Source organism: Capsella rubella, unplaced genomic scaffold (genome assembly GCF_000375325.1).
Source record: "Capsella rubella cultivar Monte Gargano unplaced genomic scaffold, Caprub1_0 scaffold_4, whole genome shotgun sequence".
In the NCBI taxonomy this organism is placed as follows: domain Eukaryota; kingdom Viridiplantae; phylum Streptophyta; class Magnoliopsida; order Brassicales; family Brassicaceae; genus Capsella; species Capsella rubella.
The window spans coordinates 12,982,330-12,999,424 of record NW_006238920.1 but is presented as its reverse complement, the minus strand read 5'-3'; the positions used below and the strand labels follow the sequence as shown (position 1 = coordinate 12,999,424).

Genomic DNA, 17,095 nt, shown 5'->3' with positions numbered 1-17,095 from the left:
TAATGTAGATTTGGTACCAAAAAAGGGTAAACAATTTGGTTGTAAATAGCTACAAGATGTTTAAACATTATTATGAATCTCTCTGTTAAGGAAGACAATTGTCATGAATCAAATACATAATCATCTGTATTCTGTTGAGAAGTAGGCTGCCAGAAACTTTTCTTTTGCAAAATAATTTGTTAACTATTAATCACAATTTTGGTGGCAACTTAACCATCTCCTACTCTTCATAATCATTCTTTTGGTGTCTCTACCATATAATAATTCACCAAAATCTCCTTACTTAAACCCACAAACTCCTCACAAAGATCTCTGAATCTTTCAGTTAAATATATAGCAATCATATCAATGGCTGGAGGCACAGCTCTAACCCCAACCTCTGTAGGATCTAAGTCAGTTCCAATGAGGAACCATGAAGCAACGGAGAGAGGCAATAACAACAACAGCAACCTCAAAGCATTACCCAAAGCTGTCCAACCAGTTTCATCAATCGAAGGGGAGATGGCTAAGAGACCACGTGGCAGACCCGCTGGCTCCAAGAACAAACCCAAACCACCAATCATTGTGACTCACGACAGTCCAAATTCCCTCAGAGCTAATGCCGTTGAAATCAGCTCAGGTTGTGACATCTGTGAGACTTTATCGGATTTCGCAAGAAGGAAGCAGAGAGGTCTCTGCATACTCAGTGCCAATGGTTGTGTCACCAATGTGACATTAAGGCAACCAGCTTCATCAGGAGCAATAGTTACATTACACGGACGTTATGAGATCCTCTCATTGCTTGGATCAATCTTGCCTCCACCAGCACCACTTGGAATAACTGGTCTCACCATTTACTTAGCCGGACCTCAAGGACAGGTTGTTGGTGGAGGAGTGGTTGGTGGGCTAATCGCATCTGGTCCTGTTGTTCTCATGGCTGCATCTTTCATGAATGCTGTTTTTGATCGTCTTCCTATGGACGATGATGAAGCTGCTTCTATGCAGAATCAGCAGTACTACCAGAATGGGAGATCCCGTCCTTTAGATGACGTTCATGGACTACCTCAAAATCTTCTCACTAATGGAAACTCCGGTTCTGATATTTACTCTTGGGGGCCTGCACAGCGTGCTATGTCGAAACCTTAATACAGCTCTCTAATCTCCACGTTTCATCATAATATCAAAGTGCCTTATAGTCTTACTATCTAATTTACCTTGGAATCAAAGATCGATGTTTCTGTAGGTAGAGAGAACCATAAGGTTGGCTAAAACTGAAGCTTATCTTCCTCTGTAGTTTGTACCTGCAACAGTAAAAAGAAGAAACTGAAAAAAACACAAGTAATTGTTTAAGAATTTTAAGCAGAATCCTCTAATTTAATACGAAAATATTACAAAGCATGGTAGAGAATATCACACACAACATAGGCACTATACATGGTCAATGTAAACTGCAAAGTATGCCATGGCTTTATTAGAAATAAAGACACAGAACCATGCTTGCCATAAATTTCCATAGTTAGTGCAACACATGCATATGCCTTAACTACGTCTCCAACTAATGACGTAAACACATGCAAATGTAAAAGATTGACAGCAACCAGCAACATCATCAAAAACATTTCATCACCGGTTTCCCCATTAACTCATTATACCAAAGAGCAAGAAATTCTGACAAAATGAAGACGAGGATGTTAATAAACCTCGTAGTACTTATTTCAGTAGCAAGAACAGCAGAAGCGATTGGTAGACTTGCTGCACAGCAGAACACAAGCATCATACTTACATTCACACTCTGGTGCGTGGATAATCCATATGCGCACTTTACAAGAGTGATTTGGAACCTAAAACGGGCTTGTGAAAATGGTGCTGATTGCTCACCGATGGAAAAGGGTCGCCGTTGTCAGGACCTCGACTATTACAGAAGTCGAGCATCTTATGCCTTCAATGACTATTACCAGAAGAATCCTACACCGAGAAACTGCGATTTCGGTGGTGCTGCTGTGCTTACAATTCAAGACCCAAGTACTTCCAAACCACTTCACATTTGCAAAAATAAAATCAAGCTCTGATAAAAACTATTAGAGTTTCATTGTGATAGTGTCTGCACGTTAGAACCCATTTTCCACAATCATCTTCAATTTGTGATTTGTTCTTCTCCTGCTTATATCTGTGAACTCTTGCAGGCACTCCAACGTGTAAGTTTCCATCTAACAGGTAAGCGGAAGGTTATTTTTTTGTTATTTTTTTCATTTTTGTTAACCTTATGGAAGAGAAACACAGTAATAAGTTATATAAATCAATTTCAGCACTGGTCCATACCCACTGACGTCTTCAGTAACAAGAACCGCAACCCCAAACCTAGGAAGCTTCTTGTGGGGTCTTGTATTCACACACATGGCTTATATTGCTGCTCAGATAGCTTGACCTGGACGAAACCTATAGAATAAGATTATCAGGTGTGGTATTAAGAGAGGAAATATTTTGTATATGAACTATGTATAATTCACAACATAATAAATCAGTATATATACCTAAATGATATCTCCAGCTACATCCACAGAAGGCCATATTTATGAAATTGCTTATTCTCTGTTAGATAAAAGAAACCGATCCCAGTTGTAGTATCAAACAATTCAGCGAACCGAGCAGTAGCAAACCTGATTTTATTGCAGTGACATCCCAGTTTAAAATACCGAGTAAGCTGTAAATCTCTGTAGATTTAGGATGTCTTTTCCCACAAGATACAAACTCATGAACTTCAAAATCCACTTCAATCGAACTGCAGCCAACTTCTTTCTCCATTTTTCTTTCCTTCATCAAAATCCTCTGCTCAACTGCCTCTTCGAATAAGCCATAATGAGCATAAGCGTTAGACATGAGCACATAACCACAAGTTTCATCTGGATCCAGCTTCTTCAAACATTTTGCTGCCCGTTTAGCCATCTCAACATTACTGTATTTCCTGCAAGCTGCAAGCAAAGAACTCCATATAATAGCATCTTCTTCCACTGGCATCTTCTTTATCAATGATTCTGCTTCATCAAGGAGCCCCGCTCCACCCAGCACATTAACCATGCAAGTGTAGTGTTTTATAGATGGCTCAACCATATATTTTTCTCTCATCAATCTGAAAAAACCCCCAGCTTTATGTACTTCCCCAGAGTAGGCACAAGCTGTTAAAACACCGATGAAGCTGACTGAATCTGGCTCCAAGCCAAAACGCTCTAACTCCAGGAACAAATCCATGGCCCTTTCCTCGCATCCATTATTAGCTAGACCAAGAATCATCGAATTCCAACATGATAATTGCTTCTTAGGAGCACACTCAAACACCTTTAGACCTTCCTCAATACACCCGCACTTGCAGTACATCTCTATGAGTGCTGTTATAACTATACTATTCAATTCAAATCTATTCCTAGCTATGTATTCATGTATCCATCTCCCTTGCTCGTTTGCTCCAAGGTATGCACAAGCATTCAACAGACTCACCATTGTAAATCCATCAGGTTTCACATTTCTCTCCTGCATCTCTCGAAACATCTCCAACGCATCCTTAAATCTACCATTCCTCACAAACCCACTGATCATTGAATTCCAAGAAACTTCGTTCCTGTGCGGCATTTCATCAAACAGTTGCTGCGCCTGACTGATCAATCCACATTTAGCAAGACCCATGATCATCGAATTCCAAGCAACAACATCAAAATCAGTCATCCCCACAAAGATTCTCCAAGCTTCAACCAAACACCCAGAAGTCACGTACATTTGCAACATCGTATTCCGTATGAATGAGTCGTCTTCAAGTCCCTCTTTAAGAACCCTCCCGTGCAACTGCCTCCCATCAATAGCTTGCCCAAGTCGACCATAAGCTTTAAATACCGAAGGATAAGTCAAATTCTGTGGCTTCACAGACGGAGAAGAACACAACATATCGATGAATATCGAAATCGCCATCTCCGGAAACGAGCTCTGCGAGAAACCACGGATTATAGTGTTCCACACAAATGGGTTCTTGTGATTGATCCTTGTGAATACCAAATAAGCGTAATTCATGTCTGACGGAGACGCACAGCAGAAGGCGAGGACACGGCTCGCGGCAACAGTATCTGAAATTAAACCGGTTTTGATGAGATTACCGTGAATTTGCTTGAGTTCTCTCATCGTACTACATTGTGTGTCTATCAATCGGAGATAAGAAGCCGGTGACGGAAACGCCGCTACTGTCACACCAGAGTAGCATAAGATCGTCGGAGACATTATTACCCGCCGATTTTTTGTCAATCAAGTTTAAAGAAAGGTAAGACAGGGGAAAATAACTTATCCTTTTGCGGGAAATTACACACGTGTGGAAATTGATCGCCATTGACAATAAGATGGTTAATGACAAGACCGCACGTGTTTAGTTTTCCTCTTCAGTTATTTTGTTTGCAAAACACGATTAATCAACAAGAACAGAGTAGAAGTTTCAACAGTCTGTCTAGTTATTTCAGCAAAAGTGATGATTATTCATAAATTGATCATGTCGAGCACATCTCTTAAAGAGTACAAAAGTTCAAGGCAAAAACACCAAAAGGAGCAAAAGAACCAGGCTTGATCTCTCTATTGCTTCTTCATATCTGCAGAGCATCAGCAATGGATCCTGCGAGGCTCAAGACTTCGAAAGGAGCTTTGTTTCCTATGGCCTTAACCGTCTGTGGGCATGAATCCGTGATCCAGAAGTAAGCAAACGCTTCTTCCAATCCTATTTCGAGGAAACAATAATAATATAGACTTCAGTTTTAAAGATACAACAAAGTGTTAATAACAATTCACAAAGTCAGACAGATACTTACCATTGTTCTTGTGGGTGAAACGCTCCCACGAGCTCTTTGGGAAGACACCATGAGTTACATAAGCACTCACCTTCGCAGCTCCATGGGCTGCCAATACTTTCTGTGTGACAAAAAGAAGGTGAAACAGTTAAGACGAGTGAGACCGCCATTCTCTTGACAATATCAGACTAAATTCTCAACATATCTCATAAGACATCATCTGAAGATAATGAAATAATAAAGATTCTCGATCAAAACTAATCTGGATATAGGAATATTAATACAACTCAGCACTTGGAATATTAAACCAGTTTGACATATAGCCTCTGTTGAGTTTTAAATTCAACACTTGTGATTAAGAATTCATTGAATATTGCTATAGGTCAATGCAAAATGCAGGGAGATTTTATTTCATAAGGACTGCAATACCTGGCACTCAATGAGTGTACCCCCAGACTGCACTAGATCATCCACGATAACAACATGACAACCAGCAGGGTTTCCTTCCTTCAGCCTGACTATTCTTTTATCGCCTTCACGAACCTTTGTACACACAACCTATTATGATTCAAGATTGAGTCCCATTAGATATTTTGTGAGGGTCATGAAAATGTTCAAATGAAGCTTTATAGAGTATCAGTGCAGATAAATTATCAGTTTAGATAGCTACAAACCGTGGGATATTGATCCAACAGCTTGTGGAAACGCTTCCAGGCTCCATCATCTGGAAATGCAACTATGACCTGAAAACGAAAGGAATCAAATATAGCTGAGGGAGCAAAAACACAAAGAACAGTCACTAAAAAAAAAAAAGTGGACGCTATCAGTTACAGTTATCCCCCTTCTAAATTGGATAAATTAAAAAAGATTTCATGAACTAACTTTCTCAGTTTCAGGTAGCTGCTGAAGGCGTTTCGTCAACAACGGGATCCCAGTCTCAAACAAAGGAAGAACCTGGTCAGCAAAGTAAAACCTTTCCTGCAACACAAGAACATATAGAGAGAGTGATGAACTTGAATTCCACAAATAGATGTAGTAAAATCCCGGGGATATAAGATCAAAATAAAAAAACCTGCAGAGCATGAATGTCATAGATGACAACACTAGTCGGACCTCCACGTGAAATGGGGATATTAGAGACAATCCTTGCCATGGTAAACGCAGTTGCTACATCTCCTTCCTCTTCCATTCTCTCAAAGGAGCCAGTGGGGAAGAAAGGCAACACCAAGGTGAAGGACGCCACAAACAAACGAGGGAGCAAGTAAATGACAGAGATTTGCTCAAATATGACCGCAGGAGAACTGAATGAAGCAAGGAAGGCAACGTGCTGTCCTCGGATTTCATGTGCGTTGTTGATAAACAGATTGGGGAATCCATCAGCAAAACTCCTGAAAGCATATATATATATATATATAAAAAAATGACCAAATCACTTCACATATCCAATCAGAGATTGATTTCATAGTAAGAGAAAAAGGACACTTAAAACACTTGAACTGCAATATTCTTCACATAGAAAACTGAAATTTGCTGGAAAGATTAAGTTTTGAATACATAAGCCTCGAATCAAACAGCCACAAAAGCAAAACACAGATTCTGCAGCAGAACAAGAAAAGGGGATTTTTCTAGCAGAGTTAATCCAAATTTCAGAATAAAGATATGAGTTTTACTTAACCCAAACTCGGAGAAACACATGCAACATCATCCAGATACTCAAACAAGAGAACCCAGAAAATGTGGGGGGGGGGGGGAAGAGGAAAAAGAACCTCCAGTTGATGGATTGAAGAGTGATATGATCAGATTCAGAGGCGATATTGCGAGCAAGCTCTTCGCACTCTAAGCAGTAAAAGAGATGAACTTTCTTCTTCTGTAATTCAGACACGATGGCGTCTTTACAAATCTGGGTGTCCATGATGTTGTTGGCTGCGTTCTCAGACATTATTGACGCCGTGAAAGAGTCCGACTGTGTTAGCTACGGAATCGGATACACCAAAAAGGGTTTAAAGGTTTTTTTTTTTTTTGTTTCTCAAAAGCCCTTGGCTTGTTTTTCTTTTTCTTTTTTGTTCGGCTTTGATTCCTTACACTTTATTTCTGCACCCCAAAAAATCTACATGTACTTATTCCAAAATCTATTGATGATTTTTTGTTTTTTTAATTTACTGGCACTGATATCTTATTTTTGCTGCCATTATTTCCAGTATTTGGATATTAATTCTTTTTCTATAATTGCATTACTTTTGCTGCATCATTTTCATAACTCAATATTTTGTTTTTTTAAAACGGCATGAAGCAACGCAATTACCCCAAATATTAGTCATACATTCTGAGAGGGTAACATTTGACCAAGTAATTCTGCAAAAACGTGTAATTTGAGAAATCTGATTTTATAAACGGTTAAATTTGAACCGAAGAAATTGTGAAACTACAAACACAAATCCGATCCAATGTATTCGAGTTCAAAACCTTTGATTAGTAAACTAAACCTTGATTAGTGTGACGTTTTGGGACTGACACTGCAAAATAGCTCATAAAATATAGGTGCTACAACAACTCTCTTGTTGGACAAGGCCTTGGTCTATTTGATTGATATAACAAATTCTAAAGTTTCCACTCACCCCCAGTATTGGGCTCCAATAATATATATTTTATTTTTGTAGCAGACTCGAATTAAATAAAAAGGCCAAATTTCCAATAAAAAAATAGAGAAATTGAATTATACACATAAAAAATGACGTGGAGCCATGTGTGCATCACGACAGCACGAGAACCAATCATGTTCGTCTCTCAATTATCAGTCCCATTGTAGATTTGTAGTCCATCTTAAAGCTCACGCAATCACATCTTTACGTGAATCACACGCACCACTCGAAGCAAGATCTACCGTCCGATCATCCCACCTAAGTCTCATCCCATGGTTCAACCGTCGGATGAACCCTTCGTTACGTCGTTCACAGTCATCCAAGAAGCTAACCACAGACACAGACTTAGACCCCTCCTTATCCTTCCAATCCCCACCACCTAACTTATCAATATGACGTCGTTTTCGTCCATCCACGGCCAAATACTCCACCACGCCGGCAACAAGCTCCGGCGAAACTCCCGACTCGTCACCCCATAGCCATATCCTAACCATAGAACGTTGTAATGCAGATTCCACAGCGTTGCTAAACTTACTTCTTTCCATTATGGATGAGCTTAATCTGATCACATACTCTCCATAACTTGCACCTGAAGTTACCAAGAACTTGTCGACTTTATTACTGCTGTTTCCACTGAATCGGACCGTCACGTGGTTTACAGGCTTCCGGAGACGATGAGGAACACCCTCGTAGAGATACCTCTCTACAAAGTAGCTCGTATCAAGCAGAATCCGCACTGCTGTGTCATCAGATTCGAACAAGAGGGCAAATCTTTTACCGGAGGGAGAATCTTTAGCATCGTTGATGATACTTATGGAGAAACCTTTTGAAGCCTCATGGTTTGCCCACAAGGAGATTGCTCCAATGATAATTACAGAGAACATCCGTAGAAGAATAACTGAATCCGATTCCGATGTTGAGCCTTTGGTAGTGTGTTTGGCTAGGAATGGTTGAAAAAGAGTCTGATCCGCCATTGACACACAATGGACAGAGAGAGAGAGAGAGAGTCGTGTAACGGTTTTGTAATGGTAACCGATTGAGACAGAGACTTATAACGAATCTGTTGTAATGGACAACTAAATTCTGATCATGTCTTTCACATGGACAGGATAATGTACACGCAAGAGGATGTTATATACATTACTGACAAGGAGAGGTTCTGAATAAAGCGTATAACGTAATGAACTAATAGAGATGTCTTTAGATGAAGTAATCCCTAAAACCCGGTTACTTTGTTCCGTGGAAAAACAAGCCTTAATACTGTACATCTGTTTCTTCCATAACCACGCCAGATCTGTACACTTAGTTTACCATTGATGGTGAGTTAGAGTTCCCAGCTAGTAGGGATTTAAGAGGACTCTTCTGCAGCGTTCTTCGAGTTACCGTTTTCTCTCGGATTCTCCATAAGATCCATTGTGTAAGACCAATCTGAATCGGGTACAGTTATGTTCCAAATGCTTGAAAAAAGTTGCTCCTGTAAGATCCATAAATACAAGGTCAAATTGGTGGACATCAAATCTAAAGAGACAGAGGATTTTGTATCCAATGACTTACGTGATCATTGGAGTCTCGACCCTCATCATGGTGGGAGACTTCTGGAAACAATTGCTTTTCTTCCTTCATAGGATTTGGAGTCTGCATGTATAAAGCAAGAGCAGGCTTCCCTTGGATCTCTGCATATGCCAATGAAGCAGCTTTGCCACTGTTGAATTTCTCCCATATTTTACCATTGAAGGTCTGCAGAAACACACATTACGAGTATCTGTTAACTATAACAATCTCAAGCCACTGAATCGGAAAGTTACCATATCCACAATACATGGTCAACCTCATGATTATAATGAAGAGAATATGCAAATACCTGTTGGAAGGGAACGATGTGCAATGGAGAAACCATGTTTATAAAAGCGTAACCCATGTTGCACTTATTCTGTATCCAGGAAAAAGCTAGATCGTCAGAAAGTTCTCAAGTCACCAGCATTATTATACAAAATCATCATGAGTCCACTCTCTTATAGTATAAGTACCTTAAAGTCTACAGGTAAGCACAGAAAGTCATAGTCTCCCTTGTGCTTTTCATCAACTTCAGCCACCAGCATCTTATAAGTATACCTTACAAAACAAAGCATTTGAGAGTTGAACATAAAACATAGTAGACGTTAAAGAAGATCTTCGATAGAGATCAATAAAAGGCTTACTTGTTCGGGATGTTTTTGATGATTAATGTAGTCCGCATATCATCTCCACTAGCAATTTTATCCAAGTCAATATGATATTTCCCAACATCTATGAACTGATTCTGATTGTGAGTCTCGTGGTTATGGATCCTGCCCTGCTCAGCAAAATTTTCCGGCCTTACTGATTGTAATCCTCTACTCCCACCGAAAGGAACTGTAGGCATTGAAGACATGCCAAAGCCAGTGAAATCCCGTTCACTATAGTTTCCCGGTAGACTAACACCAAGGTCTGGTTTTCTATGAGCATTGGTATAGTTTTTGCTGATTCCCATATCACCAAATCCAAGGGGTGTCTCTGGTGATCCTGGGTAGATATTCATTTGGGTATTAAAATGAATGCTTGAGGGAGCAGATCCCACATGATGCTGGTATTTTCCAAGCAATGAAACTTGCCTCTCAGCAAATGGAAAACCACTCCTGACAGAGAAAGGACGTTCAGTAGATGATGATGATGACGGCACTCCAGGGTAACCAGGATAATTCATTTGCTGAGGAGGGCTTCCCCAGCGATAGCGGTGATCAGATGAAGTCCCAAATCCTGAGGAGTGTGGAGCAACAAACCTCATGGAGTTGGAAAGTCCCCCTGCTGTATGCTCTGGCAATGAATGGGGTTGTCCATAGGAAGCGTTGTGCATCAATCCTTTGTTCAGAATAGTTTGGTTTGGATGATGCAATAGCCCTTGGTCAGTACTGACTGGTGAAAATCCATGAAAGCTAGGGGGATGAGAAGGAAGAATTGAAGCCAACCCCGGCATATTATCTGAGTTAACTGGCCTGAGCATTCCTAAACCATGTTGTCTCAGAAAGGCATGTGAAGGAGAGCCCTTCACTGGGCTACCAATTGGCCAGTTACCTGTTAAGTAGATTGAATGAATTCTTGACAAGGCAATCAAACGAATTGAGACAAAATGATAAAAGAGTTGATTAATATGAGTTTACCTGGTGGGGAGTTAGCAACATGTGAACCGACTTGATTGAAGAAATTTGTAACTTCGTGTCTGTCCAAATCTTGACTTTGTGATGGGACCGAGCTGTATACATATAGTTTCAGTGCACTGTGTATGCAAGATAACTCAACTCTTGGAAATATACAAAGTTCAGGCAACTTACAGTCGACGAACACCTCCAGGACGGCTCAGTTCAAGCTTTATACATTTACCACCTATCTCACTTCTATTCAGTGCTTTCAGGGCTGTCTCTGCATCTCTAACATCATAGTACTCAATGAACCTGTGGAAACGCCTGTTTGGGGTTTCTCTAATCTGCATGTACAAGTTAGGAATCAATAAGCAGGAGATATGACACATTAAATACCAAACAAAGAGAAGAATATCTTAGAGGTAAAGATAAAACCATTGCATAGCATATGCACATATGAACGCACAAGTTAACCTAAAGAACATAGAAATTACCTCTCTTATTTCACCATAGGCACCGAAGAGCTGAAGGAGCTCCTCATTCGATACTGTTGTATCCACATTAAAAATCACAAGAGTTCCTTGATTCATATCCTTCTCTGACGGATTTTCCTATCATGTGGTAGTAAGCTGATGATTAGAAAAGTAATAAAGAAAAGCTGAAACTTCAAAGCAAGAATAGTACTCCTAGTCCATACTTTAGGAATGGAAAAGTGAATGTCCAGTGTCCTCTTTCTTAAAAGTGTGTTCTGAAGGGCACGCATTGCAGCATGCGCAGCTCGGATATCATAATAGGATATCATAACAAAACCCCTGCTTTTGCATGCAGTGTACAAACTTCTGATCTCCCCAAAGGGCTGGTGACAGGTGGAAATCACGTCAGCAAGGGAAAGTAAGCGTCGATATTAAATGAGTTAAGGCTTAAGAATTGGACGAGAGAAACAAGTATGTCTACCTCAAAAAGGGCGCTTAACTCAGAATCCTCAACACTGCTGTTGATATTCCTTACGAATAATGTCCTTGAAGGATGTTCACCGTTTGGATGTTCTACCGAAACTCTGCCAGACGTATTGGGACGTTTACGAGGAGCAAAGGCATTTGCAGGACCGCGATCAGATATCTGCATCCCTGACACATCAACAGCAAGATTATCTTGGGATTCAAGATCCAATTCCATACCCCCTCCCGTGCAGAAGACATCACACTCTTCGAGATCTTCAAGTTCATCAGGCAAACCGGTAAAATTAAGCTCATCAATAAGGCCAGGAAGGAGCTCATTTTCATCTTCAGGCAGCAAGATTTCTAGAGAATCAGGTTCAACATCTTCCAACGAATCATTCTCTGAGTGACCTATGCCAAGTTTGTTCAGATTGGGTGAGTTATCATCAAAGGAGAGCCAACTATCAGAATCAGTCATATTCACTGCAAGTTTGTCAAAACAAAAAGATATTAGCATTGAATTCAGGTAAATCAAGAGTTATCATTGAATAATTGATCACTAAAAGAAGCTAGGACATACGCTTCTCATGGAAAAGTGTAGGCAATGAGCTTGAGAACATGCTGAGATCATTTGCAGAACGATATCCAGTGCCTCCATTAAATGTTTCAGATGATCTACTCAGAAAAGATGACATGTCTAGATTTGAAAATAGCCACATAGTTAGATATCAAACAAAAATAGAAATTTCAATCAAAGCCAAAAAAAAAAAGAAAAGGAAACAAGAAAGTATCTTTTTCATACCAGCAGATAGTGATTCCTTGGATTCTGACTCCATCTTTTTGCCTTCTGAAACTGAAAACGAAACAAAGAGACAACTATTATATGTGAATCCAATGACAATTCTGCAAAAAAAGATTTCTGATTTTGCATCCCAAAACAGAACAGTGAGTTCCTGTCAAGCTACTGATGTGTTTCTTCATCAAAAACACAAAGAGAATCGACGCCAAACCATGAAGTCTCTCAGTTACGCTTGGTCAACTCGATGAACAGAAAAAAAATTACTTGAGAAACTTTTGTTGCTTGTGGCGACAAAACATCACCAGAGACAAGAATCGTATGTTTAAGAAACTCAAAATCAAAGCTTAAACCTTTGAAACAAGTCAAAAATCCGATTCGAGGGCAAACCGGTTTGCAGAAATTTCATATGAATAATAACAAAAAAAATCAAACCGATTTGCAGAAATTTGATCGAGCAAAGTAATAAGGTAGCAGTAGTACCTGCGATGATGGAGGAAACCATGTACAACAACAACAACAAGAAGAAGAAGAAGAAGAAGAAGGAGAAAAAAGCATAGAGTAGAGAATCGGAGAAGCAAAAGAGAGGAGAAGAGGCTAACGTTTTCGTAGAAGAAGAGGAATTTATTGCTTACACTCTTCCTCCTCCTCCTTCCGTTGCCGGGAAATTACACAACGAGAGAGCACACACTAAAAAAAAAAAAAAAAAAAACTGAGAGAGAGAAAGAGAGAGAGAGGGATAAAAGCGTCTTTAATTATTTATTTTATTTATAAAGTAATTACAATTTAAAGTAAGTTAATTAACTTAATTAGAGTCTATGGATTTTATAAATATCGTTTTAGAGAGATAGGGGCCTAACCGTTGACACGAACCTAAACCAGATTTTTATAATATATCGTATGGTGACATTTCTTATATGTTAATATTTACATGAAATTCATCTAAAATGTCCTCTGCTCATATGTTTCTTACACGAATTTTATGCATCGATATACATCAAAAAAAAATAATTCAAGGACTTATGATAACAAATCATCTATATATACAATAAAAAGTAGAGAAAAATGAAATAATATTTCCTCGAAACCCATAAAATCAGACAACTTTAATACATCTGTATTTATTTAGTAAATAAAATCTTATACTACCAAAAAAAAAAGTAAATAAAATCTTATTAATAATACTGTATATCACAAAAATTAGTGTTAATTAAAAAATTATCTGATAACTAATTATTGATATGTACGATAACATTATGGGCCCCTATTCAGCATTTAAATTATGGGCCTTAATTACATGTTCAAAATATCGTTATTGTTTTTTTGATCAAAAATATATCACAACTTGTATTTTGTGATGTGGTGGGTTTTTTCAGTAAATAAAGGGAATATGTTTAGAATCAAATCTTCTCTATTTTAAAATAAATAAATAAAAATCTCTCTTTGTAGAAACATTATATATGGAAGCTCCAATTTATGTAAAAAAACAAACATAGTAGAAAACTTTTAGACTTTATGTCCTATAAATAAACTTTTCACGAAAGAAAATTAAAAAGATTATAGAACATAATCTCTCTCCCTCTATATATAAGATAAAATGGGTATTAATAAATGTTTTCCTTGTAATAGTATTGACAATTTGGTTTTCTAATGAAAATGTTTTGGCCATGTCATTGTCAGATATGTTGCTTCTTTGAGAAATGATTATGTATTACTTTTTCTCGTTTATTTTTCAGCTTATCATTTTATCACTGCAATCAAGAGCATAATTCGGATTTTGTTTGCTAAGTATATAGTTTTTGTTTTTATTTCGCAAAAATTTACATGTATGTGTATACGGATTTCTAAAATTTACAAAAACAGTTATTTGGACATGTATATACGGCCGGATTTCTAAATTTAATGATGGACAATGTGTTAGTAAATCCTCGACGCTGTTGCTGCATCATATGATAAATTAAAGGTATTGGTGAATAGAGCTTGAGATATGCGCTAGCTTCTAGTATGAGCTTTGTTATTCTTTATTAATTCTGTGTGCTTCTCTCATGGCAGCTAAACGAAAGATGGATTACTCTTTACCATTTTGCGTTCCGGACCAGAAAGTATATATTGCCCAAAGACATGTTTGAGAGTATAAAGAACAGAGTTTATGATTAGAGTCTTACGATTTTTTTATACTGTTTTAGAGGCCTAATTGCTTAACTGTTGACACGAACCTAAACCAGCTTCGTTGACACTGATAATTTGTTTTAGTAGACATCGAAAATAAAGAATATGTTAATTTTTACATGAATTTATCTATATGTCCTATGTACGCATAACATTAGTATATGTTTCTTACACGAATTTTATTCATCGATTACGTCGAACCTTTTCCAAGGTTCTTATAAACAAATCTTCTTTACAATTACTAATAAAAAGTAGAGTGAGTTGAACCAAAACTAGCTATAAACCACAACACTTTAACTATCTTTAAGTCTTTCAATACATCTGTTTATTAGATAAAGTCTTATTAATAAAAATCATACTATCATAACAACCCACTTTTCTTTTTTATTGATTGTAAACAAAAAAAAAGCAATTCACTTTACCAAAAGATTTGCAATTAAAATAAAAAATTTTATAAAAAAAATTGAAAAGGCATACATGACCATATTTTGCTGGTTCCATCACTTCACATACTGTATATACATACTTGCATAAAACTCCTCATTAAATTTAGAAAAAAAAATCTAATCATATATAAATTGCAATATCAAGGTTAGAGTGATGTGTTGGAGACAATAACAGTATGTGAAAGATTTAATTATATTGTTTAAAGATCCAATCATATATAAATTCTGTGTAAATATTTTTACTTCTTTTGACATCCTCACATTTATTATATAGCCAAATTTAATTATAATACTCAAATATGTACAGTAGTTAATGGTACATAATCAATTTTCAAACCTCCACATTAATCAAATATTTATTTCCCACATTTTACTTTTGCATTAATGTTTGATATATCCGGTTACAGTTGTTTTGAGATTCCTTCTATTTTGAAAGATATTGAAATAAATGCAAATCTCTCTTTTAGCAAATAAATTTAAATTTATATATATATATATATATATCGAAGATATAAAAACAAAAAACCTTACAAACCTAAAAAAAAAAACAAAATTCAGCTGAGAACATAATTCTTGGTAAATAATGGGTATCACAAAAAGCTCTATAACTGTTTTTCTTGTAATTGTCTTGACAATTTCTTTTTCTTATTACAGTGTAACGGCGTTGTCAGGTACATTAGTTGGTTCTTTTAGAAGATTTATATATTTTGGTTATTTTTTCAATTATCTTTGATCACTTTACAAGCAATAATTCAAACATTTTTTTTTCTTTAAGCATAGACAATTAGTATTAGCAAGTTGCACGTATGTGTGTATGTAAGTTTTAAAGAACTTTGAGTGGGGGGGGGGGGGAAAACTATTATTTGGACATGTTACATATATGTATAATTAGTGTTAACAGTGGATTTTTATATGTATGTGCAGAGACCATACCAGGAGCTGAATTCCTTTATAAATGTGGAGGTAGACTTGATAATCGCGCATGCTTCCATGACTGTTCTCGGAAGGGTTACAAGCACGGCTTTTGTCTCGGAGTACCTTCAACGTGTGTTTGCTTTCGCCGTTAGCTATACATATTCATCTAGAGTAACTGGCGAATTAGGCTTTTAAGTTATGCGTTTCGAGTTTATGTGATTTTAAAAAGATAATCTCTCTTAATTGTTGCTTTTCAGTTTATTTATAATGAAATAAAACATATTATTATTTATCATGACTATAATGGCAAAAAGATGAGCTAATCTAGTATAGTTGATGCTGACTTAAAAAAAAAAGAATATAATCAGCAAAAATAATACCTAATAAACCAAAATCCACATGATTTGTTTACATTAATGGTCTTCATTGGTCTTGCAATCAAGGTGATTGGTGTGCGATTATACAAACACACTGGGATTGGACCCGCGCGGAGAACATTCTATTTAAATTTTTATATAATTTGTAATAAAAATAAAAATAAAAATAAATATTGTAAATGATTACATTTACAAAATCTGCACATTTATAGTGTATGTTTTGACGGACTAATCTATAATAGATTTCATTCATAAAAACAATATGCATTCACAGTCACGTGTATACTTTCACGGACTCAAGATTACATTCGTAGAAAAATATATATTTGTAAAAAGAGAAAACTCGCAAGATATTTTGAAGGGATTAACCCGTGAAAGATTGTTTTCATAAAACCATAAAGATTTGTAAAATCTATTATATTAATAATCTACTAAACTTTAAAAATCTTAGTAAACATTTATTAGAATCTACAAAAAATTTTGAGAATTTTAAAATCTCTAAAACTTTTGAAATCCACACTCTTTTAACTTCAACATCCCAATAACCTCCCCCCTTAATTATATTGTTTAAAAAATCCATTTATATATAATTCTGTGTAAATATTTTTACTTTCTTTTAACATGCTCACATTTATTATCTAGTCAAAAATCAAATATATAGTTAATGGTACATAATCAATTTTAGTCAAACTTCCACAATAATAAAATATTTATTTCCTAAAATTAATTTTTGCATTAATTTTTGATATATATTCAGTTACAGTAGTATTCAGATTCTTTCTAATTTAAAAGATAAGAAAAGTAAATGAAAATCTCTCTTTTATCAAATATATATAAAGGATCCAATTATGCAATGACAAAGTAGAA

At 36.7% G+C, this 17,095-nt stretch overlaps 6 protein-coding genes across 7 annotated transcripts; 2 read left to right on the top strand and 4 right to left on the bottom strand.

Annotated features, from left to right (window-relative positions):
* The first annotated feature begins 55 nt into the window (after positions 1-55).
* Positions 56-1,181, top strand: LOC17889697 (AT-hook motif nuclear-localized protein 16). The gene has a single exon (XM_006295690.2). The coding sequence runs from the start codon at positions 349-351 to the stop codon at positions 1,123-1,125; it is 777 nt and encodes a 258-aa protein (XP_006295752.1). The 5' UTR covers positions 56-348; the 3' UTR covers positions 1,126-1,181.
* Positions 1,182-1,275: 94 nt separating this feature from the next.
* LOC17887785 (PLASMODESMATA CALLOSE-BINDING PROTEIN 1) lies at positions 1,276-2,075 on the top strand. The gene is given in 2 exon segments (XM_006295739.2): positions 1,276-2,012; positions 2,014-2,075. Coding segments are annotated over 2 exon segments (405 nt in total). The 5' UTR covers positions 1,276-1,655; the 3' UTR covers positions 2,062-2,075.
* A 250-nt stretch (positions 2,076-2,325) lies between these two features.
* On the bottom strand, positions 2,326-4,243 carry LOC17887880 (pentatricopeptide repeat-containing protein At2g42920, chloroplastic). Its single transcript, XM_023784743.1, is given in 3 exon segments — positions 2,326-2,415; positions 2,511-2,632; positions 2,635-4,243. Coding segments are annotated over 2 exon segments (1,710 nt in total). The 5' UTR covers positions 4,240-4,243; the 3' UTR covers positions 2,326-2,415; positions 2,511-2,527.
* A 155-nt stretch (positions 4,244-4,398) lies between these two features.
* On the bottom strand, positions 4,399-6,860 carry LOC17889106 (ribose-phosphate pyrophosphokinase 4). Its single transcript, XM_006294480.2, has 7 exons — positions 6,560-6,860; positions 5,866-6,181; positions 5,676-5,771; positions 5,468-5,536; positions 5,223-5,351; positions 4,815-4,914; positions 4,399-4,723 (listed from the first exon to the last, which is right to left on the bottom strand). The coding sequence occupies exons 1-7, from the start codon at positions 6,730-6,732 to the stop codon at positions 4,593-4,595; spliced, it is 1,014 nt and encodes a 337-aa protein (XP_006294542.1). The 5' UTR covers positions 6,733-6,860; the 3' UTR covers positions 4,399-4,592.
* Positions 6,861-7,460: 600 nt separating this feature from the next.
* Positions 7,461-8,429, bottom strand: LOC111831136. The gene has a single exon (XM_023784744.1). The coding sequence runs from the start codon at positions 8,404-8,406 to the stop codon at positions 7,621-7,623; it is 786 nt and encodes a 261-aa protein (XP_023640512.1). The 5' UTR covers positions 8,407-8,429; the 3' UTR covers positions 7,461-7,620.
* A 72-nt stretch (positions 8,430-8,501) lies between these two features.
* LOC17888921 (protein MEI2-like 2) lies at positions 8,502-13,005 on the bottom strand. 2 transcript variants are annotated; one of them, XM_006293596.2, is made up of 13 exons: positions 12,924-13,005; positions 12,328-12,378; positions 12,106-12,222; positions 11,542-12,008; positions 11,285-11,443; positions 11,082-11,198; positions 10,780-10,931; positions 10,609-10,700; positions 9,631-10,522; positions 9,460-9,544; positions 9,294-9,362; positions 8,987-9,169; positions 8,502-8,906 (listed from the first exon to the last, which is right to left on the bottom strand). In XM_006293596.2, the coding sequence occupies exons 2-13, from the start codon at positions 12,359-12,361 to the stop codon at positions 8,781-8,783; spliced, it is 2,493 nt and encodes an 830-aa protein (XP_006293658.1). In that variant the 5' UTR covers positions 12,362-12,378; positions 12,924-13,005; the 3' UTR covers positions 8,502-8,780. The 2 variants fall into 2 exon arrangements, with proteins under 2 accessions (XP_006293658.1, XP_006293659.2); XM_006293597.2 differs by lacking the exon at positions 12,924-13,005 and adding an exon at positions 12,805-12,905.
* Between the last annotated feature and the right edge of the window lie 4,090 nt (positions 13,006-17,095).